At 45.1% G+C, this 27,624-nt stretch overlaps 1 protein-coding gene across 2 annotated transcripts; it reads right to left on the bottom strand.

The window, feature by feature from the left end:
- Positions 1 to 1,415: 1,415 nt before the first annotated feature.
- On the bottom strand, positions 1,416 to 27,488 carry KCNG3 (potassium voltage-gated channel modifier subfamily G member 3). 2 transcript variants are annotated; one of them, XM_066611778.1, is made up of 3 exons: positions 27,096 to 27,488; positions 26,785 to 27,026; positions 1,416 to 2,061 (listed from the first exon to the last, which is right to left on the bottom strand). In XM_066611778.1, the coding sequence occupies exons 1-3, from the start codon at positions 27,486 to 27,488 to the stop codon at positions 1,416 to 1,418; spliced, it is 1,281 nt and encodes a 426-aa protein (XP_066467875.1). The 2 variants fall into 2 exon arrangements, with proteins under 2 accessions (XP_066467875.1, XP_066467874.1); XM_066611777.1 differs by having other exon boundaries at positions 26,752 to 27,026.
- Between the last annotated feature and the right edge of the window lie 136 nt (positions 27,489 to 27,624).

Genomic DNA, 27,624 nt, shown 5'->3' on the forward strand with positions numbered 1-27,624 from the left:
CAAAGGTGACATCATTTGGGTTTTACCCTTGGTTAATGAAGAAAACCAAGCACCTTTTGAATGGAGAGGTGGAAGTGATACAACAAGGGAAGTATTACTCATTAAGTACTCATTTCTTTTTCTCACTGATGCTCCTGGTCAAACAGAACATTTCTAGGTTTCTGAAGAACTTCTGAAACCTGTATGAAGATATGATAGTAGAATGACAGTGTGCACCACAACCAAAGGTGTCTATCATACCACCATCAATCCTCTAATTTCAATTTGTTGCTGTTGTTTCAAGATGATGCACAGGTGTTCCTCCCATATCCGCAGGTCCCATATCCACAGTTTCACTTATTTTCGGTTCTCAAATTGCTGTCACACTCATGCCTCACCTCTCTTCATTTGCAAAAACTTTGCAAAACACTACGGGAGGCAATTATTGGAATGCTAACAGCAAATGGACACCAAAGGACTTTCCTGTTGGTCCTCTAGCAGCTATGAGTCTAGGTTCTTGCTGTCTGCTTCCTGTTCCAAAGTTAAAGGAAGAAAAATCTTCCTTTTGCAAACAAAGTGAGTCATGAGTGCCACACGGGGTGGGGGGATCTGACTAGGGTTCACTGGTGTCTGCAGTTTTGGGTATCCATGGTAGCAGCAGGAACATATCCCCCTATGGGGGGAGACGCCTGTACTTCTTGTTCTAGAACCTGTTTATAACCCCAGTTGTGGCTCTATCCTAAAAGGAGTCACTTTGCAGCAACTGTCGCATTCAGTTCTGATTCAACAATTGGCGTGATGGAAGAAAATGACAATGTGCTTCCAAGAGAAGACCGCAGGCCTTCCCAGACAAACTCTCAGACTACCCCATAATGCACATCCTACACACAAAGGACACATTCCAGAGAACACAGTCAAGGAGATGCTCCTCACTACTGGGTCTACTGCCTTTGCAACCCGTCACGCTTTTGCAATTTTCCCAAGTTTCAAGTGTGTCTTGATGTGTGGTGTGAAAAATAAATTCCCCCTTCCACTGGTATACAGAGCTAATCACTGGGTCTCTGGATTGTGGCTAAAGGATGAACTGTGTGTTCTTAAAAAGACACCTGGAAATCAAAATTGGAATGCTGTATTTTTTTTCAGCTTTGAAAATTTCAGCATTATTTGAAATCCATGTGCTTGATCCATAATAATAATAATATATGCCAAACAAATGGAAGACTCTCAAGCTTATTAAGACCAAAGAATGAAAACATTTGTTTTTATCTTATGCATCTCAGCTACGATGGGGCAAAGTGCAGGCAGGCATCCTTCAGGTCACAGATGGTGGCCCCCTCCATTCATCAGTCACCAAGAAGGGAAGAAACAATAAGTCCCCACCAACTGCTTTCACCAAAACGTTGCAGGGCTATGAGGAAATGGAATTGTGCTCTTCGTTAATTTAAGAATTCAGCGGAGAGGCTCCTGCTGTACCTAGCAGACCGGAACTTGAGCTCATGGTAACACTGCACAAAGCTGTGATAGATGAAAGTAATAGGCAGGGCCAGCAACACAATCCCACTGACTACGCAAATCCCGCCAAGAATCCTTCCAGGTATTGTGACGGGACATACATCGCCGTAGCCAACAGTGGTCATAGAGATGATCACCCACCAGCAAGCAGCCGGGATGCTGGCATAGCCCTCATTTGGCTTTCCCAGTTTCAGCCCGTGTTCAAGGAGCTGGGAGAGTGCACTGAAAATTGCCATAGCAACACAGACGAAGATGAGCAGCATCACCATCTCCCGATAGCAGCGCTTTAAAGTCAGGCCAAGTGTCTGAAGACCAATGAAGTGACGGGCAAGTTTAATCACCCAAAAAATCCTCATCATCCTCAGGACCCTCAAGGTGACTCCAGCCCTCTGGAGTTGAGAGTTCTCCCCTGTGAACACCGTCACCAACACAGAGATGTAGTAAGGAGTTATTGCCAGCAAGTCAATGATGTTCAGGGGCCTCTTGACAAATTCACACTTGTTTTTGGAGACGATGAACCTCACAATGCACTCTGCAGTGAACCAGCCTATGCAGATAGCTTCAATTATCCTGTTTAAAAACAAAACAAACACAAGCACAACAATTCATTTCCTGTGGAAGCCAGTACAGGTATATATTTATGTTTTGGGTTTGGACATTATTACATTGACACAGAGTCAAACTTTTAGTAGATAAGTATGCCAACTACTGAATTTCATGGCTCAGGGTTGTGGAATTCTGGTGATGACTAATTGAGTACTAAATGAACAATATTCACCTCCTGTTTAATTATGTTCTACTAAAACCTTATTTTCATATCTTGCTATCAGGAAATTACAAATGTCTCTCAGTAAACACAACATGGATATTTTTAAAAAATTATCTGTATGCATTTATTTTAAAACCCTAGGCGTGTTAAGAATGACTCCACAATTTAGAACTGATTGATCAAAGACTTATATCAGCAGAGGTCTCCTACTCCTTGCATAAATAAATGCTACGACAGACATGCTGAACCAGGATCAGTACCTCTCCATTGGGATCAAGCGGTGTTTATTCCCCTCTGAAAGTCTAGTCTGGACCCTTTAAAAATTCTTCCCAGTTAAATCGGCTGCAATATCTGCCAAGCAGCCCAATAATTCTTTCTAGATGGTTGATGTAACTCAACAGAACACTGTGTTACCATATCATTAACCATAGTACCAGATAAGGTGAGCTGAAAAGTAAAGTGCATGAGACTTTTAAAATGGTATGGACTGTTTAGGTTACTGACCCAAAATGTAAACCATGCTCATACATCATTGCAACTTTTGGATAAAGCATAAGGCTTTTAATATAGTAAGGCCATCAGCTAAATACAGGCTCAGTTCAAATGATGACTACTTACCCTACAATAAAGGCTTTGCCCACTCCTTTCAAGTCCACAAACCTACATTCTCATGGAAAGCAAATCAAGCAGAAGCCCCATCCCAGCAGTGTGGTTGGCTCTGATGCACATAAAGTACTCTCCGCTGCAACTTTGGAGAACACTCAAAGGAAGCATGTGCCCATGGGGCAAGTCTGACATTATGAACATAAGGCCACAATGCAGTGGCCCTACATATGGGTCTACTTGATCTTCCTGAGAAAGATGGAGTGGTTGGGTGTTGCTTGGGAAGCAGGGGAAGGCCTCTGATTAAAATGAATGACTGAGCTGTATTGGGCATCCGGCAGAATGCCTGCACAATGCAGCTTGACAGAAGAGGGGAAATTTACAGTGTCATGTGGATTTTATGGGGCACAGGTTGAGTCTCATTATTCCGGAGGGTTCCCTTTCAGAACTCCCAGAACTGAACAGCAAAAAATGCATTAAAACAAATCCATTTAAAAAACAATGTCCCTTTGCTGGGCAATTTAAAAACAGCCTTGCTGACCATTGTGATGTAAGATGGGGCACAATCCTAACCAGGTCTACTCAGAAGTAAGTCCTATTTTGTTCAATGGGGCTTACTCAGGAAAGCTAGGTTAGGATTGCAGCCATAGAGATATTAAGAAGACAATTCATCAATCAGTCTCTCTCCAGATGCTTAGAAAGGTTTCCCTTCCAGCCCTCCCTTCACCAATGCAAAGTGATTATCTTTCTTTCACAAGCTCAGGAGGAAGAGAGGGGTCAAAGGCTCAGAGGGAAGCCTGGAGACTGATTGATGGATTGTCAGCTGGCTGCCCTCTCTCACATTAATGAGGCTATTGTTAAACAACTGTTTTCTTTTAATTTAAAGGACCCTTGAGATATTGAAAAATTCATGGATAATTTGGTTATACTTGTAATCACTTGCATGACTGTTTCTTTACAAAAGTAAGAAAAGCAGTTTTTTAAACTGTGAATTTTAAAGGGATGCATTTTTCCCCTTCTCCAGGGATTAGCAAATTCCTTCTCATTTGCAGTGGCCATTCGTGTTCAGCCAAATCCAGGTATAAAAAATCTGTGTATAACATCTGTGTATATATTCAGGTTGGACCTGAGTTTGCAGTCTGAATATGCAACCCCTCAAATCCTACTCAGGTGTGGGCAGCGGGCTGAAAAAAGTTTCAAAATGTAGCTAAATCATAAGATAATTATGGCTGCAATCCTAGACACGTAGGTGGGAACATGGTATCCACTGATTTGGTATTCACTGATTTGACTTACCACTGATACCGAGGACCACCTTTAAATGCCTTGTAACAAGGAAAAAAGCACCAGAGTTCTATTTCCTACTTTCACAATGTTAAATAATTATTTCATTCCATTAGATTCCACTATTCACCCCATCTAGTGGCTGAATGCAGTACAGTGTCTATACCAGTGTTTCTCAAACTGTGGGTCAGGACCCACTAGGTGGGTCACAAACCAATTTCAGGTGGGTCCCCATTCATGTCAGTATTTATTTTTAATATATTAGACTTGATGCTACCTTGTATGTGACTGCATTTAGGGAAATGTTAGACCTGTACTTTTAACAAGCTACTATGTACCATAGATACTCGCCTATAAGGCAGAACATTTCTTCCCAGAAAAGCAGCCTGAATCATTGCCCCGCCTTATCTCCGGGGCAGAGGAGGCTGTGGCTGCTGCTGAGCATTTGCAGCTGCTTTTGGGTGTGCTCTATGTGCTCCTTCAGGCTGTTGCCCAGCTGCAGAAGCTCCAAGGGCAGGGCAGGGCAGGGCAGGGCAGGGCAATTGCCACAGCAGCCATCAGCAGCCCCCCTCGCTCAGCACCAACACCCATGGTGGCATCTCTGGAGCGGCACCCAAGACAGAGCAGGAGACAATGAGCTGTGTGTGGGAGGGGGCGTCTGAGCGAGGGAGAAGCAGTCATTTAAAACAGCTGAGTCCATCTATTCTTTCCTTCTTGTTCCCCCTTCCCACTGTATTTAAACTTCAAGCACTCCATTGGAAAGCCCAACTTGCTAACCCCCTTCCCATCTCCCCACAGATGAAGTTGGACAGGGTTGGGAAGGGGGGAGAGTGATCTTTTTAAAGAGAGAGAGAAAGGCAGCCTGCAGAAGGCTGTACCTTTGTTTCTCAAGCCATTGAAAAGGTTAAGTCCATCTCCTCTTTCCTTCTTGTTTTTGCCCCCTCCCCCTTATTGAATCCAAACTTTAAACTCTCTGTTGCTAAGCTGAGGCTTGCTAGCCCCTCTCCCATAATCATTCACCACTGATGAAGCTGTACTGGGTGGGAGAGGAAGAGTTAACTTTTATAAAAGGAAAAGTTTGAATGTGTGAGAGAGAGAGCACTTAAAACAGTTAAGGCTACAATCCTAGCCTCACTTTCATGGGAGTAAGCCCCACTGACTATTAAGGGACTTGCTTCTGAGTAGGCATGCCTAGGATTGGGCTCCCAGTCTATTCCCTCCTCTTGCTTTCCTCTCCACCTCTCCCCTTACTGTATACAGTCACACTTCAGTCTCTCCTTTGCAAAATGTTTTGCTAACCTCATTTCCCCCTATCCTCACCAATGAAGTTGGACTGGAGGGGAAAAGTCCCTGCATTTGTGTATGGGGGGGGGGAGCATCTGTGAGTGAGTGAGTGAGTGAGTGAGAGTGAGAGAGAGAGAGAGAGAGAAAAGCAATCTCCCTGTGTGTGTGTCCTTTTCACTGGAAGAGACCTGGAGACCTTGCAAAGATGCAAAACACAGGAAAAGCAGAGAGTAGAATTTAAAGTAGAATTATTCTGCAGCAACAGGTATTTTAGCCAGAGATCTTAGCTGCATGCTGGCAGGAGCTAGGAAGCACTTGCAACAGCTGCTTAAGTAGTAAGCTTTTAGGAGAGTATGCTTGCTTCTGCAGTATCCTCCTGCCAGGACCTCCACACGAAGCCAGGAGGCGCAGCTGCCCTTCCTCTAGAGGGTCTACTTCCAAGTAAATCAGGTGCAACTATGTGCAGCTGCACTTGCTCAGTCACTCCTTGTTGCTTGTCTCTCTACTGTGAACTGAATTGCACACTCGCAGTTGTGTGTTCTACGTAGAGCCTTTGACAAGGCACCAGGTACTTTAAAGGAGGATTTCATTAATGGTTCTACTGGTATGCTGTTTCCAGTGTACTTAGAGCCCAATCCTAGGCTTGTCTACTCAGAAGTAAGTCCCATTAAAGTCAATGAGGCTTACTCCTAGGAAAGTGTGGATGGAATTGTTGAGAGAACAATTAAAAGAATTAGTGAATAAAAATGTATCTTATGATCTATGAGATAGATCATAGTTTTTAATAAATTAGAGACTATTTTTAATACTGTTTTTGCTGTTATGTATACATAGTATAGCAAAAACAGTATTAAAAATAGTGTATGTATGTATGCACACGTACTATGTATATATACTGTGTTTTTAATAAATTAGTGACTGCACAGTTCTTAGGTAACAATTACCGGGAGGTTATTTTTCAGGATCTGGCCTCAGGTAAAATCAGACAAAATTATAGTCAGACACCTCCCTAAGTCAAACCCCTGACTTAGGGTCATAGCAAATTCCATGATTTTGGGCTCAAAACCTGCCCTCGTCTTATCTGTGAGATGGACTTATAGGCGAGTGCCTGCAGTATATTCTTTTAACAATGATAGTCAATGGGGCTTACTCCTGGGTAAATGTGGGTAGGATTGCAGCGTAGGATTGTTAAAAATTTTCCTGCTTGATGGTGTCACTTCCTGTGGGTCCTGATTCTCATTCTAAAAAGTGGGTACCGGTGCTAAATGTGTGATATCCACTAGTCTATATCACTGCATTCTAGGACGACAACAGAGAAGCAAGAAACCTGAAAGTGGGTCTTTAAAAATATTTTTCCACTTATTTGGTATCCACTGATTTTTTTCATTAGGGGAGGCGGGTTCCGAAACGGAACCCTTGTGAATAATGATGCATGGACTGTACTTACCTGAGAGTTAGGACTAACTGAATTCAGTGGAGCTTACTTCTGAGTAGACATGCATAGGATTGTGCTGTTAATCTGTGAAAAATAAATTCTTTTTAAAAACAGCTTGCCTGTGTTTTGATACAGGCTCTGGTATATGAATACAGGAACAAGATTTTTTTCTGTTTTAAGGCTGGCAAAGTTCTTCAGCAGCCATAACCACACAGCACATAATTATCCTTAATTTTATGGCACTAAACAGACTTAAAATGTTGTGCTTCAGCCTTGCCGGGGTTGACAGTTATGATTTAGCTTCAATAAATTAAGAAAATCTGAGAAGTAATTGAAGAAACAAGTTCTAATCAACAGGAGATATTCCAACACGCAGGGCCATTCAGATTTCTCTTGTATTCACTGCACCTGAGTTGAATGTTGATTTAGACTTCCTCTAAAATTCTCTAATTCAAAGCATTTATCAGCTTTTGCATGGAAGTTATTTAATGAAATTCTTTGTCTACGCATTCAAAATCTAGGTCTCGTGCAGGTTCCCCCCCCCTTATAAACCAATCACTTTGTTTAATTTTCTGCTCTGGTTGATAAGTCCTAAAAAGAATAGCTTATTTTACATATAGACTAGTTTAGAGTGCTTCATAATACTTTAAAAATCACTAATAATGGCTAGTTTGTTGTACTCAAGTAATTACATTCTGAACTGTCAAAGCATCTTTCAGTTGCAAATTGCACATATTTTTCCCTTCCAAAGTTGTCTAAAATTCTTCAGCGAGTTTGTTTAGTACTAAAAATAGAAAAATCAAAGGATTGGCCTCATCATCCACTAAATGTCTGAATAAAACATAGTATACAAGACAAGAAACATGAAGGGGAAAAAAACAGAAGACAAGACAGCGTGTGATTAAACTTGTCAACATCAGTTTGTGCAAGATGATGCTTTTATTCCTGCATCAAAGAAGCACTAGAAAACATCGCTGCGCTGCCCCCACATCTACCGCTGTTACTCAGCCAAACGCCCTGTGAATTCAGGATCAAGAATCCTTCTGGTTGCTTATAAGTTAATGTGAGACTGGATTAAAGGATACTTCAGGTTAGAACACAAGTATTTGGAATACAGTTCCACTTCTTACATCAGTGTTCAACCTTTTTCATCTCATGGCACACTGACAAGGTACTAAAATTGTCAAGGCACACCATCTGTTTTTTTGACAATTGACAAGGCACACCACACTATTGAGGCTTACATCCTCCAATGGCCCTACTAATAAATGACCTTCCACCAAACTCCCACGGCACACCTGCAGACCATTTGTGGCACACCAGTGTGCTACGGCACAGTGGTTGAAAATTGCAGCCTTAGATCTTACTTCCAAGGAGGTGTGCTTAGGGTGCAGTGACTCATTACTTTTTTCAGAGCTAGTGCATTAATTTTTCAGAGGGTGGTCACTTGCTCACTCTCTACCCCCGCTCCCCACTTGTTTCTCCTGCACTCACGCTCACATAAAAGTACCTTATACTTGGTCCATCTAGGGTAGTGCTGTCCACTTTAACTGGTCCAGGCTCTCTTAAGTCTCACGCAGAGGGGCTTCAACCCTCCCCCCTTTTAGCCATACTGAGATCCTGTAACTGGAGATATTGGGGAGCAAACCTGTAACTTGGGAAACAAACCTGTAACTTTCTCTACGCACTACTGCACAATGACTCCATAAACAGTGCTGGGCCACTGAGGCTGCTTGAAGAGCTTTGTAGTTCTTCTGACATTATCTTAGAGGGAACTGCACAGCTGTGTGTGCTGCATTCCTCTGTCTAGAGCAGGGGTGCTCACACTTTTTTGGCTCGAGAGCTACTTTGAAACCCAGCAAGGCCCAGAGATCTACCAGAGTTTTTTTTACAATGTTCGCGCCATCATAACATATAACGTTTATGTGTACAATGTATGTTGGTGTACCTTGAGCCCCACTGAGTATAACAGGACTTACTCCTGAGTAGACATGCCTAGGATTAGGCTGTGAGGCTACAATCCTAGCCACACTTACCTGGGAGTAAGCCCCATTGAGTACAATGGGCCTTACTCCCGGTGTTTCCTCCCAGAGGCACCTGAAGGGGGGGTCGGCACTCCGCGATCTACTCATTTTGCTTCACGATCTACCGGTAGATCGCGATCCACCTATTGAGCACCCCTGGTCTAGAGGCAAGTTTTACTTATTTCAGGAAACCAGGCAAGTACCTGACGCCAAGTCTAATCTAGCAAATAGAACTAAAAGGAACCAAAAGACGACCAAGCTCCTTCTTGTAAGGCAGGACCACTCGCTCATTAACACTTCTGAAACAGATCCAGCAATACATTTCCTGTTTGCCACAAGTGGAGAGAAGAGGGATGGTTGCTCAAGCAGTTAATCCAAAAGTGTGAGTAATGGATGGATGTAGTTAAGGGGGGCATAGTGAAGCTTGGCATTGGGACTTCTCCTGCAGCAAGAGCAACAACATCTGCAGCAGGAGTGTTCAGTTAGTGCCTTGAAAACATTTTCTCCAAAGGGCTTTAGCATAGAAGAAGCATCAAACTTACCAAGAGACAAACTGAGAAAAATGCCTAGGGGCATACATTAATATCTGAGCCATTGTCCTTCCCAAGAGGTTCTGAGAGGTAGTATGTAGCTTATATTAATGCTATAATTCTGGGCAAATTTATATGGGTGCAAATCCTATTGCACATAGTACAATTTCCTTCTGCCTAAATATACTTAGGCTACTACGTTAATATATATATAGTATTTTATATTTCTCTGATATATGTTTCATTCCATTTTTAATGTGTTTTTTTAAAATATTGCAACCTGCTCCAAGAATTTAGGCTGAACTAAGTTACATCTAACTGAAGTATAATAAGTTCCAAAGTAGAAACAAATGACTGGAGAAGAAACATCCTAAGAAAGCAATTTAATGTTTATTTTTTTAATTGCCGAAGGCTGCAATCCTATCCATACTTACCTGGGAGTAAGCCCCATTGACTATAATGTGACTTGCATTTGAGTAGACATGCATAGGATTGGACTGTTAGTGAAGTGTATCATGATGAGCTCCTGAACTTCAGAACTTACCACCCCATCACTAGTAAAGAGGCAACTGCCATTTCTCACACCAGCATCGAAACCAGCTCCCAGCTAGCAAGTCCTTCTAACTTGGCCCCTAAGCAAGAGCCTTTGTGCAGCTAATGGTAGATAGATCAGGCTTCCAATCTGCCATCTTGTGTGGAAGCCCATAAACCTTTCCCACAAACATGAATTTGCAGAAACACATTCCTGACAGGCTTGACAACAGCAATGTGCTTCAGGCCAAACCCTAGAGCACATCTGGGTAAACTGATCTACAGGATTGGGGTGGAAGATCTTTGGGTGGGGGAAACTCTTGCCAGTGGGTCACTTTGAGGGGGCAGTGAGAGGAGACAGACCACAGCCCCAACCTCTCCCCTCCTCAAATAGCCAACTGCTAAGTTCTTCCACTATACATGTGACTTATGTCATTAGAATTCCAATTTCTGAACTGGTCTCTGGTACTATCTCTTTAGCAGCTATTTCATCTGGAGATCAGGTTTAGCCCTCTGCCATCAAACACATCATCTGCTGATAACTGCATGGCAAATCCTTGTTAAATGGGATGGCCAGACAGGAGCTGGCCAAATGTCTGTCATTCTCCCCCCCCCCCCAGTCAGTAGGCAATCCTACTCTTATTTCCTCATTTGCCTCTATCACAGTTACTAGCATAGCTCAGACAATATCCTTGAGACAATAGTGGCTATGGGATCAAACTATGAATCAGGAGGTCCCTGTGTCAAATCTGGCCTCTGCCATGAACAAGGACATTAGGAGTTGTTCAATTCAAAGCAAGTTTTCCTGGGAGTAGGCCCCATTTAACACAAGAGGGCTGAGTAAACATGCATAGGAATGTGCTGCTAAACATGTGGTTAACTCTTCTGTTTAAACCAGAATTAGTGATTTGATCACTCTTAGTTAAAATGCCTTATATTGTGTGAGCTACCTTGAGGACCCAAAAGGCAGAATATAAATATCTATGTATACAAATAAAAACAGAAAGTGAAAGTTTTGCATGTATGCCCCATGTATGTTGTTCCAAAATTGTGGGATGAGACTTGAATCCTATAGAATGTTTACTCAGAAGGCAGTTTCACTGCACCTTACTGCCAAGGAGTATCCCGGGGGCTGGGGATAAGAATAGGCCCTCAGTGTGGCTGTACTTGTCGTAAGAGGCGACTAAACAGCCACCGGGTAGATGGGACTCGTTAGCCTGGGAAGGCAGCTCATCTGAGAGAAGGAAAACTCTGATCCCAAACCTCCACTGCCTTGTGGCTACATCCAGTTATGGAAAAGGCTTCAGGAGTCAACCTCGAGGCAAAATCCGGAGCCGGAGTCCCTGAGGCAGTTCATGGCTGAACACAGTCACGTTCTGGGAACTCCTACGACGCCGCTGGAACCAACCGTATTGGCCTCTGCCTTTCCATTGGACCATTTCAGCGACGTGGAGAGGGGGGATTTGCTGCATGGGTAACAGCCTATCCTCCATACCTACTTTACCCAGGCTTCGCGCACTGGAGAGGACACTCTGTTCCAGAACCACCATTCAGAGCGTGACACCATAGTCTTCCGAGACTGAAAGATGCCAACAATTACTGCCAAGGAAATGTTCATAGCACTATAGCTCTAATCACATAACAGAGCTGTTAAAACACACTGATCTAAATGAAATGTGAGCATGGATTACATTTTTAGGGACTACATGCAGTGGAAATAAGGGGACATGCTTGTACCCAGCTTGCACATATGAGAAGCATCTTGTGAAATATGAATACCATGGCAGAAAACTAATCATATCCATCTGCTTAAAAGTTATGCCTATATAGTATTCATGATCCACCCACAGACCTCTATTTAAAGAAGTTTAAAATTTAAGCCAAAAAGAAGGGTGCTACAGGCTAGGATTTGCCAAACTGGCTGTTAGCCTAGAACACTTTCGTTTTTGTGTGTTTTTTTTCCAAAGTATGTCTGGGTGTTCTGAAGTTCTACCTCTTCCTTTACTGATGTTCCTGAGAATATGAAGCAATCAGCTACACTTTTATAGGGATCAGTTTTTAAATGGGAATAAATGTTCCTGTAAATAATAAAGGGTAATGCTTGCAAAAGCAGCTGTTTGGGGCTCCAATACAATTTTAAGAGACCTGCGACTCCAAGTTCAGCAAGGGGAGGTTTTGCAAAGCACGAACTGGGAAATTGCCATTCCAGCATAAAAGATGGGGGATGATGACAGTCCTTTCTTGATCCTATGTACATCCCTGGGAAAAGTCTGCAAGAAGCACGCATGACAGTTTTATTGGCGTAACAGGGTTATGGTTTGTTTTTTTCCTCCCTTTAAATGGTTCCACAGTGTTAAATAGTTCCAAATGACCTGTTATGGTGAAGCTTTGAAAAAGCAATCCTAAAATGGATTTTCCATAGCATGTATTTCAGCAAGTCATGCCCACAATTAATTTATAGCCATGTGCACAGGTCAGAAATGCTAAGGAGCCCTCATCAGCCATCTGCTGTGTGGGAACAAGAGGAAAATGAACAGGGGTGTTTAAATTCTCAAAAAGCTGAAGGAGAGGCTTAAACTAACACTCCAGCAGGGCACCTAGGATTGGGAGCAGAAGGGTAAGAGGGACCTTGAAAATATTTATGTGGAAAACACACAGTGAGCAACACATTCTGCTCTGCTGCTGTATACAGACCATCCTGCTTTTCTGAAAGCAGAGTTGCGCAACAGACTTAGATCAGTTCAATGTAAGGACTACTATTTAGCTACAACCCAATCTTAACCTGTGTTGGAACAGATAGGCCAATCGGCCTGTGCTGTTTCCAGCGCAGGGTTGGAGGTGGTTGTGGCACAACTTGGGGCAAGGGGATATACCTTACCCTGGTGTAAGTGTCCTTACCCAGAGCACTGCTGGAGCCACTGCAATGGGGCTACTGGGATCTGTGCCAGCTAAATCGCTGGTGCAGATCCAAGCAGCTCAGAGTTAGGCTTGGCTGCTCAGGAGGAGGGTTAGAATCCAGTATAAGTGCCAGAGGCCAGTCCCACCCCTCTCATGGGCCCAGTCCGCCCATGGTCCAACCACCGCCCCTGCTCCCCTCACCCTGAAACACCCCCAAAACAGCCTGCCCTCCCCAAACTCACCTCTGCCGCAGTTTGCTCCAGTGTGGGGAGGACGGCACACATCCTTACACCAGCCACCCTGACTCAAATGCAAGTGCATTTGAGCGCATTTGTGACACTCCTGGGCCAGCATAAGGGACTAATGCCGGCCCAGCTAGATCTTTGGATTGTACTCCAAGGATGCTAACTTTCCAGCCAACTTCTACAGTTGTGCCTTTACAAGCAGTTTAATCTGCAACCACTGGCATAGCTAGAGGGGGGGGCACTAAGTTTTGCAGGGAGCCTCAGTGCGGAGTGCAACAAGCCCCTCTCCCTCCCCTTGGGAGCCATTCACCTCCGTTTAGCCTCACAGCAGCTTGCAAGCAGCTCCTTCCCTCCCCTTTGGAGCCATTTAGGGGGGCAAAACAGAGGTGAATGTCTCCCAAGGGGAGGGGGAGGAGCCACTTGCAGGCTGTGGGGAGGCTCCCTGCAAAACTTACTGTCCTGCCCCCCTTCTAGCTATGCCAGTGTCTGCAACAAATAGCAGGCAGTCATGTTCATCTCCACATCATGAAATCTTTCATCTGCTAAGTTGTGCACAGCAATATGCTGCTAAAATACAGAGCTGCGGTGGTTGCTTGAAACGTTGGCAACCTTGCTCATTGCACCCCTTTAGACTGTTTTAACGTCTGTAATGTAGATATGCCCTAAAACACCTTGCACAAACGGATCTAGCTTGAGTACAAACTTAGGTTCCGCCTTTCTGCAAATTCACTATAAGGTCAGATTTGGACATTTCAAACCTCACACAAATGGGTTGCCACATTTTTAAAGGTCCTATGCTCCTACGCCTTTAACAGCACTGTAACAGACAGTAGAACATGAAAAGCAAGTAGTTATCTAGCATGAAAACTAGTTGTGGGAAAAACTTTTCATTCTAAAGGTCTGAGTGACAGGCTCCAATCAGGCTATATGATTGGAGTGACTAGCAACAGTCTCTAGTCAATTAGATGTTATTTTGAGAACCCAGCAGGGGTTAGATTGCTCATCTTTGTCCAGCCAACAGCAGCTGGAATGGACCCTGCTGCACATCAGAACCATGACATGAGAAAGGAAGGCTTGAATCATTTGCCATCATCATGGTTTCAATCCCAATCAGCACATTCTCTTCCTGCAGTCACTTTTCCTGGAAGAAAACCTCCCACTGGCACCAGTCAATAGAATATCCCCGCCCCCCAAGATAAACAGCAGCTGTCAGGAGGGCCAAACCAGGAGGAGAAAGACTCTCCCCCCCCCCCCGCCAGTCCTGAGCTCTGGGGAGGATTAAGCTGCTATTCGCTAAATAAAAACTATTAGCCCCAATCATCTGCTTACAGCAATGTCTAGATTGATCTTTAAAGGCACTGGAGCAAAGCCCACCGATAATGTGCAAACTCTACACACTAAAAGTTAGCACAACATGAAGTGCATTCCTAGGCACCAATGTGTGACCTACACTTCTCCACTCTTTCACTTCCATCCTACACCCAAGAACATACAGGGAGCTGCCTTGGGGTCACCACTGTTTTTTCCACAGTAGTGCTCAGGTGCTTGCCAAACCCAGCTTTCTCCAGGCTTCAAGGCTGGCTCTCACTCTCTTTCTCATTCTGCCACAGAGCAAAAGCACAGCCAGCAGTCTAAGAATTCTGCTGCTTCCACTACTGGGAAGCACCCAGGTGGCTCCAGAAGCTGTCAGGTAATTCCAGGTCAGGCTTCGCACCGGCCTCTGAGTTTCTCCTGCCTGGAAGGGTAGTGGCCCATCAAGCAGAATAAAGCCAGAGCTGTTCACTCAACCTCACACAGCCAGTGCAGTATCCAGTTCCGGCTCTCTTCTTGGAGTTTAATGTACAATGAGCAGCAACGTCTGCTTGGCTACTTATACTGCTTGATAGTTTACCATTCCGGTTCTTGACTAGAGGCTGTTGCTATTTGTTTCAAGCATGTCAGGGAGTGACAACGCCTGGAAACATGAGTGATCTCTAAAAAATAAATGAGAAGACAGAGGATTGTTTTGCTGTAGCAACAACAACAAAAAACATTTTGCAACTAATTATGAGCTTTTGCCAAGCAAAATTGAAACTGATGATTTCCAGGGAGCAATGCCAGCAATTGTGCTATCTATATTTTTTTGGCTGAAATCTAGTCACATGCATTAGGTGCTCTTCCTCAATTCTGAAGGCCTGTTTACATTTTTGAGGCTTGGTGAGAAAGAGGACTACCACTAATGGAAACATCTCCAGAATTTCTAGAGACTATAAAGAAATCTAGCACGCTGTTCCTCAATAAATTATTTGGAAGTAATTTCCACTGTACTCAATGAAATATTTTCCTCAATTGCTATGTCTACAATCAGGGTGTAGGGCCATAGTCCTAAACACAATCTTCTGCTTTGCATGCCATAATCTGTCCAAAATCAGATAATAAATTCAGAAAAAAATATATCAACATAATCTTGTAATCTCATAAAAATTCTTTCCCCCCCCCCAATTCACCTTCATGAAAAGCTGTTATCCTCAGAAACTGACATGCTGATAGAAAAAAGTCTGGATTATTCACTCCAGAGTGGCCCTACTGAACATAACTGCACTAAACAGTTAGGTCTGGCAGGAGGTCTGGTCTAGAGGGTAGAGCCTCCATTTGCCTGAAGATAACATCTGAAGGTCGCCAGTTCGAGGCCACCGGCACCGTGTGACCTTGAAGCAGCTGACAAGCTGACCCGAGTTATTCCATCTGCTCTGAGCGTGGAAGGATGGAGGCCAGAATGTGAAACCAGATCAAGAAAGTAACACCTGAATATTGTGGTTCTTGTAAGATAGAACATTCTTTCAAATTGTAAAAATCCCTACAGGGATTTAATAAGCCTGCCTATGTAAACCGCCTTGAATAAAGTCTTGAATAAAGACCAAGAAAGGCGGTATATAAATACCTGTAATTATTATTATTATTATTATTATTATTATTATTATTATTAAACAATCATTGAATAATACCCTTCAAATTTCAAAATAAGTTCACCTAACCTTTTTAAAGCAGCCATTTCTGTATCAAAACCACAGCAACATCATATTAAAACATGGCGATATTACAGTGCTTCCTCTGGCACCTGGGGCTGTCATTCCAGTCACCCACATCACCTCCTCCCAAAGCGCCTGACCCTGAAGTAATTGTGACATGACGACATCGTCACCAATATTTCTGAGTTATGGCACTCAGAGCAGTTGTAAGTTGCTCAGAGTGGCTTGTGAATGCTCCAAGAATCCAGGAGAGGGGTGCAGGAGGAGGTCCTGTGGTAGTGAGGAGGCATCCTCACTGCCCCAGTACCTGCACCTGCACCTGCACCTGCACCTGCACACACACACACACACACACACACACACACTTGCCACAGGCAGGGAGACATGGTGGGTGGGCTGGTTCAAGCTCAGGAACTGCCATGGGTTGGCACCCCCTCAAAGCGTGATAACCAGGGCAATGTACCCACCCTGCCCCCCTTAGCTACACCACTAGTTAGATATTTTTATACTCTTCTTAGTTCTATGTGATTTTAATTCCCATTCCATTTCTTTCTCAAAATAGAGACATACTGTTTTATGGACCTTTCTGTCCTATAGCTTATAAATAACACTGGTTAATGATTTCCTATGGCATCTCTCTCTCTCTCTCTCTCTTAAAGCAAATAGCATTGTATACTCCTGTTCAAAACAAGCTGAAGACTTTTTTTTTACAAATGGATCACACAAAGAGAAATTCTATAAAATGTACCAAGTACCCTACAGTGTGTCAGACCATTAGTCCATCTAGCCTGGTATTATATACTGCCAGATTGTGGTTCTGAGGCACAAGGATATTTTCTCTACCTGAGATTCGTGAACTGCTCTTGCTAAGGGCTGAACTGGGACCTTCTGCATGAAGTATTGAGTTCTGCCACTGAACTCCAGCACCTCCATGGCCCATGGGAAATTGTATCAAGTACTAGCAACAAGAAAGAGAAAGTCCAAGCAAGGAAGTAACAATACAACAAAATAGAATAAGAATACTTAGGAGCCAAACTTGTAGATACTGTATTTATACTCAACTGCAAATCGGCACCCCTTCTGCGCCATCACCTTTTTCCAATCCAGGAAGTGGATTGTACAGAGTCAACAAATCACCAGGTAAGCGGGGGTGGGGGGGAGCATTTGGCATGCAACTTCAGTTGCCAGGAGTGGCATTAGCTGTCAAGGCATTAGCCAACTGCAAATTCCTCTGTAGAGACAACAGCACCCTGGTCAGCGAATGAGTTGTAATGGGAGGGGCATATTTTGAACTGAACAAAGTCTGGGGGGCTGGCAACACTGCCATTCCCCCATGAACTGAGATACTGGCAAAGGGCTCTTTAACTCTTTTCTCCCTGAGGCGAAGAGCAGCAAAGGTTTTGGCAGAATCCTCTTTATGTTGCTCCCTCCTCTTTGCTTGTATCTTTGTATGCCATCAAGGTGCAAAAGGGGAGAACACTGACTTCTGGTGATGATCACACTGGAAAGGATGGAGATTAGCAAGACCTTTGCCTGTGCCTCTGAGCTAGTCTAAATAGAATATCTGCCACAAGAATCAATATCCCTATGGCTGTGACAGGGGTTGAGCCCTTGTCTGACCCCTGCCTTACCTGGCTGCAGGCCAGGGTCAGAACTGCCTGGCCATAGAGCCGCCACCACCTCTCCAGCTGACCAGGTAAGACGTAGGGCAGCTGGGTAGGAGAGACCATCTCCCCAGGGCTCACCTGACCTGAGCAGTGAGCAGGGGCCAAGTCACCATTAACCACCAAAGAGGAGGGAAGCAGGCCAGGGTTAGGGCCCCTTTAAGCCTAGAGAGGGAGGAAGGGGAGGAGCCAAGGGTGTGGCTGGGGAGGATAAAAACAGGGAGGCCTGTGATGACAGGCAGTGCTGGGGAGGGAAGGCAGGAGGCTGGAGCTTGAGCCCCTGCCTGAAGACCAAGGGCCTCAGGTCCTGCCTCCAGGGAGGAGGATAAGGGTGTCATGAATCCCCTCCCCCTGGCTTGGTCTGAGGCTTCTCCTGCAAGGAACCCCAGGGAGGTGGACACCCCACCCAGGGGTCCCATGAGACCATCCAGCCAACCCTCGGCACCAGGCACTGTGAGATGGCACCCAGAGACCCCTCCTTTTCTGGGCACCCATCACAGGCACATTTCCCATTCCCGAGTATATCATCTATTAGAATTCACCACGAGTTGGGCCCATCATATACTGAGTTTCTCCAAGTCCATTCCAATCAATGGTGATGGTAAACAATGTTATTCTCCATGTAATTTCTAGTCCCTTGGGAGGAGCTAAGGTCAGGACTGTCAATGTGATGACTCTCAAAGCCTCTGGAGCAAATAACAGTCTCCAGGAGAGTGAGGATTGCCTCTGTCTCTGAGAATGTGACCAGTGATAAGGTAAGGCAAATCTGGACAGAAGATTTGCAGCTCACCCTGGAACGGAAGACATTCAAGAGCTCGGTTTGTTCTGCTTGGTTGGGACAAACTGCTGATGTGAATAATAATGGAGTACAGTACCTGCGATCTGGGACTATGTGGGACTTTTTTCCTGCAGAAGGTTCAGGTTCAATCCCTGGTACCTCCAGATAGGTCTTGGAGAGACTACTGTGTCAGAAATGCTGGAGAGACCTTGCTAGTCAGTGTAGATAATGTTGAGCTGAACGGTCCAAGGGTCTGACTCAATAGAAAGCAGATGCTTTCTACATATGCTCAGGTCCAAAAGCGAAGACTTTGGGTATCCATTGAGTTTATTGGTCATTAGTTGTCTATCCCTATAAAAAGAATGATATCCAGTTCACAATGAACTGGGGAACAGCAATGATATGATACAAGGAAATAGCTACTTATACCTTTTTTTTTAAAAAAAAGGCAAAGTGGATACGTGCTCCAGAGCGAAGGCAGAATGAGTGAGCAGCAGGTCATTGCTATAGAAAGAGGAGCAGCCTAGGACGCTCACCAGTTTTTTAAAAGTCTGGATGAATTATGCTAAAAGGGCATTCAGCCTCTGAATCTAATAGCTAGAAAAAACAAACACAAAACTAAATTAAAGACCAGAAAATGGTACAGAATTTGAGCTCCTCGCTAATCACTACACAGGCACTAGCCAATAGGAGCATGTTCTACTTGCAAAAGAAGATTCAAGAGATGCTATTGTGTGGGGGAGAAAGTGCATCTTCCTAGAAATGAAACTACCTGTATTACAATTCTGTGCTCTCAAAAACTGCGATGTTTCCACAACAACAGCACCTCCTCAAGGGAAGTTGTTTCCCAACCATAACTCCTGCACATTTGTCCCCTGATCCAGCCAGGGAGATCCTCACAAGCAGTTGATGCAGATGCATCTCGTGATGTTCGTCCAGCCTGAATGAACTTGGTCGATGTGTCAGATGCTGATGAAAATGGACATATCCATCTGAGGCTAGTAGTCATCCACAACAAGGCAGAACAAAAACCAAAGCATCAATCTATGCTATATTGTATGGAAAAAAAAATGATCATGCTGAAATACTTTCAGGTTAATTCTTGTTCTGATTAACCTGCCTTTTAGTAAGAGGCTGAAGAAACTGGTAATGCAGACCTCCCCTGTGTCAGAATAAGTCGCAGCAGCAATCCGTTTAAATGGGCTGTGGATAGATTGCTAATACCTGCACATCTGTACAGAATGGACAGAGCAAACAAACTTTTTTACAACAGCAAAGACATTCAGTCTTTCAGAGGACTGGCCTTGACAGTCAGTGAAAACCAAAACAAACTGTGAGTCTTTTCCCGAGGGAAAATTATGCCAGAACAGAAAATAAAAATGATTAAAATGTGGCCAGAATATTTTCTTTTTCTTCTGAGCATGAGAATGTGCAGTCAATTAGTCTGCAAACATTTCCCAATGTGACAGTACAGAACAGAAGATGACTGGACTTTAGGAGAAATCTTTATGCCTCTGTTCTCTTTAGGCAAACTCCTCGGCGAAGAGATTTATAATCATGTAGCTTTAACTAAACGCTACTTCGTAAAACATGATTGTATATTAAACATGTACTATACATCGGTTTTGTATTCATGGCTTTAAGTTACATTTGTTGTGTGTATATAACATTTGTATGTTATGAGAATTGGCCCTAAGAGTTAAATTTTCCACTCAAAAAAAAAAAAAATCTCCCACCATTGGGGTTTAGGGCTAGATTAAGGTTGCTGTATTTAAACAACTATAGTAACCCCATTGGATCACTAGAGATCCTGCAGAAAGAGATTTTCACAACTGCAGATGAAAATGGGCTAACATCAGTGACGTTACACTACTCAACAATGAAAACACCAATACGAATGGTTCAAGATCCCATGTGGTGGATCCTGCCTTTGGACAAAAGCCAAGGCTGACCGATCATTTGATCTCTCCTAGTCCAATGCTTTTTACGATAAATTCTTCTCATTACTCAACATGATGATATGTTATAGTTTGATGTGCAGTGGTGCTGCATTTTCATGATGACGTTGCATTTATTTGATAGAAGTCATCTAGCAATGTTTGAAAGAATATTTTGCCTAAGGCTATATGTATCACTAGTATATGTATCACTAGTACTGGCCACGGTACCAGAAGATTGGAGGATAGCAAATGTCACGCCTATTTTTAAAAAGGGAAAGAGGGGGGACCCGGGAAACTATAGGCCGGTCAGCCTAACATCCATACCGGGTAAGATGGTGGAATGCCTCATCAAAGATAGGATCTCAAAACACATAGACGAACAGGCCTTGCTGAGGGAGAGTCAGCATGGCTTCTGTAAGGGTAAGTCTTGCCTCACCAACCTTATAGAATTCTTTGAAAAGGTCAACAGGCATGTGGATGCGGGAGAACCCGTGGACATTATATATCTGGACTTTCAGAAGGCGTTTGACACGGTCCCACACCAAAGGCTACTGAAAAAACTCCACAGTCAGGGAATTAGAGGACAGGTCCTCTCGTGGATTGAGAACTGGTTGGAGGCCAGGAAGCAGAGAGTGGGTGTCAATGGGCAATTTTCACAATGGAGAGAGGTGAAAAGCGGTGTGCCCCAAGGATCTGTCCTGGGACCGGTGCTTTTCAACCTCTTCATAAATGACCTGGAGACAGGGTTGAGCAGTGAAGTGGCTAAGTTTGCAGACGACACCAAACTTTTCCGAGTGGTAAAGACCAGAAGTGATTGTGAGGAGCTCCAGAAGGATCTCTCCAGACTGGCAGAATGGAAAGCGCAGCAAAATGGCAGATGCGCTTCAATGTCAGTAAGTGTAAAGTCATGCACATTGGGGCAAAAAATCAAAACTTTAGATATAGGCTGATGGGTTCTGAGCTGTCCGTGACAGATCAGGAGAGAGATCTTGGGGTGGTGGTGGACAGGTCGATGAAAGTGTCGACCCAATGTGCGGCGGCAGTGAAGAAGGCCAATTCTATGCTTGGGATCATTAGGAAGGGTATTGAGAACAAAACAGCTAATATTATAATGCCGTTGTACAAATCTATGGTAAGGCCACACCTGGAGTATTGTGTCCAGTTCTGGTCGCCGCATCTCAAAAAAGACATAGTGGAAATGGAAAAGGTGCAAAAGAGAGCGACTAAGATGATTACGGGGCTGGGGCACCTTCCTTATGAGGAAAGGCTACGGCGTTTGGGCCTCTTCAGCCTAGAAAAGAGATGCTTGAGGGGGGACATGATTGAGACATACAAAATTATGCAGGGGATGGACAGAGTGGATAGGGAGATGCTCTTTACACTCTCACATAATACCAGAACCAGGGGACATCCACTAAAATTGAGTGTTGGGCGGGTTAGGACAGACAAAAGAAAATATTTCTTTACTCAGCGCGTGGTCGGTCTGTGGAACTCCTTGCCACAGGATGTGGTGCTGGCGTCTAGCCTAGACGCCTTTAAAAGGGGATTGGACAAGTATCTGGAGGAAAAATCCATTATGGGGTACAAGCCATGATGTGTATGCGCAACCTCCTGATTTTAGGAATGGGTTAAGTCAGAATGCCAGATGTAGGGGAGAGCACCAGGATGAGGTCTCTCGTTATCTGGTGTGCTCCCTGGGGCATTTGGTGGGCCGCTGTGAGATACAGGAAGCTGGACTAGATGGGCCTATGGCCTGATCCAGTGGGGCTGTTCTTATGTTCTTATGTAGTACTGGTTTAAATATTTGTTACATTTTCTGCCGAGAATTTTTTAAAATTCCATCACGCTGTTTCCACCAAATATATGGTTTGAATTTGGAAACACACTAGTGATTAAGAGCATGTGTGGTGGTAAAGTGCAACAGACGTGTGTGAGAACAGAGAGAGGATAGCTTGAGACTTGGTTTTTATTGAAGATATTAGATGCTAGTGAAATTGCCAGAAAAAGGCTATCAAGTGTTCCTTGAACTGAAATCAGTGTTCCTTCTAAGGTGCGTGACCAAGCAGCCATGCACCTTCTCACTGAGCATCATGCAGCATGGAGCTCAGCAACCTGGAAGTTCAGCAGTGACATGATGATGGCATGGACCGCTTAGAGGTAACACTGTTTGAAACATACCTTGTTTTGTAGACAACCTATGACAGAATCGTTACAGCAACTCTGTTGCTTTAAACCAGATTACTCATTGAATAAAAACTGTTTCTAGAACTAAAAATGCCAGTTCCATATCTGGAACTGCGCATGTGGAAGACTGGAAGGTGGATTGTGGCAATTTTTTTCAGAAATGCGACTCCATGGAGTTTCTCCTCAAACTGCAGCAAAACAAGGGTAATTTTTTTCTTGCAGATTAAACTATTTTCTAAAGTTTTCTTCTGAGAAATACCCCCTACGATGCTTCCTCTAAAATGCCAAACTTCACAGCTATCAAATTGGAGCACATTTGTAACGGTGGGAGGATTTCATTTCGTTTTGCACCTTCTCAGAAAATGAAAGCTGGCCCTTTTGCAAAGACTCTGACTTGGGTTTCCAAACATACTGAAGAGTAACGACTGAGCTACCCTCCTTTCTTCTTTTTTCCCCATTTTGACATTTTGAAATAGGTGCCATCCTAGAAAAACCACGCAACCAAGCAGAGATATAGTTTTGTGTCTACCTGGTCTTATTCCTCTAGTTTTCCCAAGAGCAAGGCCCTAGCTAGATCACCCTCTGGGACTGGCATGCACTCAGACAAGTTGCAGCAGAGGTCCAGGTGATCGTAAGCACCCAGCAGGATGATCTCACTGAATCTCCATTATTCCAGGTCAAGCCCAGGGATGTTTGTTCATGTTCTGGTTTGGCTCTCTCAGAGAAACCACTTGTGTGTAGTCAAGTTCTCACCTACCTTCCTGGGGATCAGAGAGGTGTGACGGACTCCTTAGGCTGGTACTTGAGGAGTTAGTAAAGTAGGAAATGTAGATGCATTACATAATTATTTTACTTCCAAGTCTGCCTGTAATTGCCTGCTTATATTCTTGCTAAGATCTGCACCTGGGCACTATCATGTCCGAGCTATTTTCCAAGCTTGCTTGTTTCACTCTTTCCTCCTTGTATTACCCAACCACCCTATATTTTTAATACTCTTATGTTTTCAATGGCCGGAGCTTGCCCCAATCCTCCTCAACCTTTGGCCACACATAGGTTTGGGGAGATTTCTCCTCCCAAGTGTGCAGGAGGTTTTTGAGGACATACTGCCCCTCCCCCTATGGTTTGTTCTGCTGGTGGCAGAGAGTCTATCAGTTTTGGCTCTGGTCTAGTGGCCAATCAGAGAAAAGAAGGAAGCATGGCACCAGGGCTCTACCTTCCTGATTGCCACAGGGGAAGAGGGCAAGGAAAAATAGCCATGAAGCCCCTAATATCTCAATTGCAGCAGGTGCCGTCTGTATGGCACCAGGAGGAGAGTCATACTGTGAAAGCAAGACTGGAGTGACAAAAGCAACCATTGCAGACTGCTGCCAGACTGAAAAGTAAGAGATGGTCTTGCACTGTGGTGTCTGGAATATTATATATCATGCATTATGTTCTGCAGAGCAGCCATTTCCTGGCATGGCAGACAATAATTTGAAACAAACAAATCAGGTGTTCTTTGTCTTCTCATTTGGGATTTTAAAAATAATAATTAAGATGATACTTTTAGTGATCCAAATCCTGCTGGTATTCCAGCATTTCACAGCACTCCTCCAGTCACAATGAAGAATTCTGTATCACTGAAGGACTACTTGTTCTTACAGAACAGAAGTTAGTCCAATCAAAGACATCACGTTACCTATTTAGTAGTTCTTACCTCCATGGGACAAACTCAGCAAAGCTGTCTGCACGCTGAGAACTGATGGTCTATTACATGATTCAAAAAAGTTTTGGACCAGGGTCCATATAGAACCAAATCCCACCCCTACAATTTTTTTATGAAAAAATTGAGCTGGTACCTATGGCAAATTCTGTTTCAAGATCAAAGGGTTGACAGTGCAGGGAGGCATCATCCAACTATATCACAGGCACAAAGTGAAAAGTAGGGTTACCTGTTTGCAACCCAGAAAGCTGTGCTGTACCTTTTAAATTTCCCATATGCTGTGGAAACCTCACAGCAGAGGATTAGATAGGTATGATTCATTGAGACTTTTTCCTTTAGGGTTACTATGTTGAAACTCTGCAAACCACCTTTTTACCTCACATAACCTCAGCTTATCTTGCCCATTCCTTCCCCACTCCTGTTGGTGGCGCTCTTCTCCTGAAGGCTATCACAGGCTGGATTCCAGGTGGTGAGAAGGTGGAAGGAAGGATGGGGAAGAATGTGCGGGGGGGAAAAGCTGTGACTACATGAGATTATTGGAAGGCACAGTGTGAATCTATCCGTTGCAACCCAGTAACCCTTACTGAAAAAGACTGAATCATACCCGTCTCATAGGAGGCAAGACATCTTATATCTAAAGCAGTATTTGTTTTCAACCTTCTGCCTTTATGAAAGAAAGGTGTTCCACAGCTACTCATCGCCCGAACCCTTGTGCATCGATACAAATCCCCAGTGCATCTGCTAAGCATGCTTGGGGTGAGTTCCAGGACACAATCTTGGTTGGTGGGGGAGGGGCACTGGTTGGGTGCTGGGTTTCACCACTGCTTCCCCTTAACTGCCTAGAGCACCCCCAACACTTCCCTACAGCTCCATGTTGCAGGGGGACATTGGTAGGGGTGGACAAAATTTCACTGACTTTGCCTGCCATGACTGATTCTCACTGAATCATTTGCCTGCCATGACTGATTCTCACTGAAGAATCACTGGTAAGGTTTGAAGGAACTGGAGTTCCCCAGAACAGCACGGAAACTAAAGTAAAGCACGGAACTAAAGTATCCTCAACAGATGCTTACCCAGCCTTTTCTTGGCAAACATCCAAAGCAAAGGATAATATGGACTTCTGATATGCCAAAAACAGTAACTTTCTATGGCAGAAGTACCTTCTCAGGCACTATAATTGGTTACATAGTTCAACGGGCTTCAACTTTTTTGCGCCCTGATCTAAATAAATAAATAAATAAATGTATGAGGCTGGGGACCCCACTGTCTATCCCACCCCCTGTCGCCACCCACTCTCCACCACCACCCCCTAAATGCCATCCCAGCACTGTTGACTGGAGCCAAATATTCTTATGAGAAAGAGCATAAAAAGTTACGATGAAGCTTGGCACTAGTGAAAGCTATTTTAACACCATTGCTGAGAACCTGACCAGGACTGGGACACAATCCCCTGGTACCTGAAGGGGTTCACCAGACGCTACACTGGATGCCCCCCCCCACTGACCTGGTGGTGCTCAAGTGCAGTACTCTTCAACCTTTTTCATTCCCATAAATTGCCGTGACCCCACAACTGAGGCTTTACAAAGGGGTTCCGATCCCAAGGTGGAAGAACAATGACATCATTGATTTTGTACCTGCATGCTTTCAAACTTCAGCCTGGCAACTAAGGTGAAGATGGTGCAAGGCAGAGCTGGAAAAAAAATCCCAGCCATTTGGTTGCTCTGCCACCTAAAAGTGGTGACCTGCCTTCCGCATCCTAAATCTTTGCACCAGGTTGGCTCCGACAAGCTGGACACCAGCTCCTGAAACTCTGATGCCGCAGTTGGGCAATTTGTGAGTGTCGATCCCTTGTTCTTCCTGAAATCGTTGAAGGAGGTTGGCCCCTAAAGTGTGGATACCCTCTCCTGCGACAACTGACACAGGGCCAAATCTTATCCAATTCTCGCATTCGCACCAACAGGGCATGCACTGCATCCTGCAGTGGGGGGGGCAGTCGTGGAAGCATCCCCAAGGTAAGGGAATGAATGCCACTGCACTAACATTGGAAAGTTGGATAGACTGGGCCCTCAGGTTGCAATCCTATGCATGCTTTCCTGGGAGTCAGTCCCACTGAACTCAATGGGACTTCCATCTGGGTAAACATGCATAGGACTGAGCTGTCACCTGAAACTGAGCTGACTCTGAAACACCCTGCTCCCTTTTGGGAGGACACACTATGTTTGCTGGACAGGCTGCTCTGCGCTGTAGGACGATTCGGATCACCAAGCCGGGCGAGATCTGGTGTCTCAGGCAGGATCATAAGAAAACCAGAGATGACAACAGGGGACAAGAGACCAGACACACTTGGAGGATGAGGGGGGAAAAGAAGCTATTCCTCCTACCCTGAAGGCTCCCTCATTGACTCTGCTGTGTACCTGCTCTGCTCCTCCATGCTCTGGTTCTGCGCGGCCCGCCACTCGGGCATGGTGCTGGCGCACAGCACCACCATGGAGATTATGACGAAGACGATGGAGACCATGGCCAGGATCTGGGCGGCCAGGGAAGAGGTGGGCTCCTCAAAGGTCCTGCGCATCCGCTCCAGCCACTTCTTGTCCCCCCCAGGCGGGGGCGCCGTGGGGCTGCTGCCCTCCTGGGCGGTGCCTCCCCCGGGGGCCGCCTGGCCCGGGGCTGGAGGGCCGGCGGTGCTGCTGCTGCTGCTGCTGCTGCTGCCGCCGCCCCTCCAGGCGCACTCCTCGGCCGAGTAGCAGGTGTAGGTGTCGGACATGCGGTCGTCGAGGCGGCGCTGGCAGCAGTAGTCGAGGTGCGAGCACTCCAGGCCCCAGTAGACCATCTCGTTGTAGAAGGAGAGCTCGCACATGCGGGGCACGAAGCGCAGGTGCCCGTGGCGCACGTAGAGCATGATGAAGCCGAAGGCCTCGGCGTGCCGGTCGAAGAAGTACTCGTTGCGCTCGCGGTCGTAGTCGTCGCACACCTCCAGCACGTCCCGCTCCGACACGCAGCCGTGCAGGCGGCTCACCCTGCGCAGCGGGAAGTCCTTCAGCCCCTCCCGCGCCAGCGAGTAGCGGGTGCCCCCCACGTTCAGCACCACCACCGACGGGCGCCCCCGGCCAAAGCTCATGGCTCGGGGGGCGGGCGGGCGGGCGGAGGGAGTCCCCACCCCGGGGCGGGGGGCTTCAAGCCTCCAGCCCCTCCGCCGCCGGCAGGAGCGAGCGAGCGAGCGAGCGTGCGCCCCCTCGGAAGCCGCTCTCCGGCTT

Source organism: Tiliqua scincoides, chromosome 1 (genome assembly GCF_035046505.1).
Source record: "Tiliqua scincoides isolate rTilSci1 chromosome 1, rTilSci1.hap2, whole genome shotgun sequence".
NCBI classification, from domain to species: Eukaryota; Metazoa; Chordata; class Lepidosauria; order Squamata; family Scincidae; genus Tiliqua; species Tiliqua scincoides.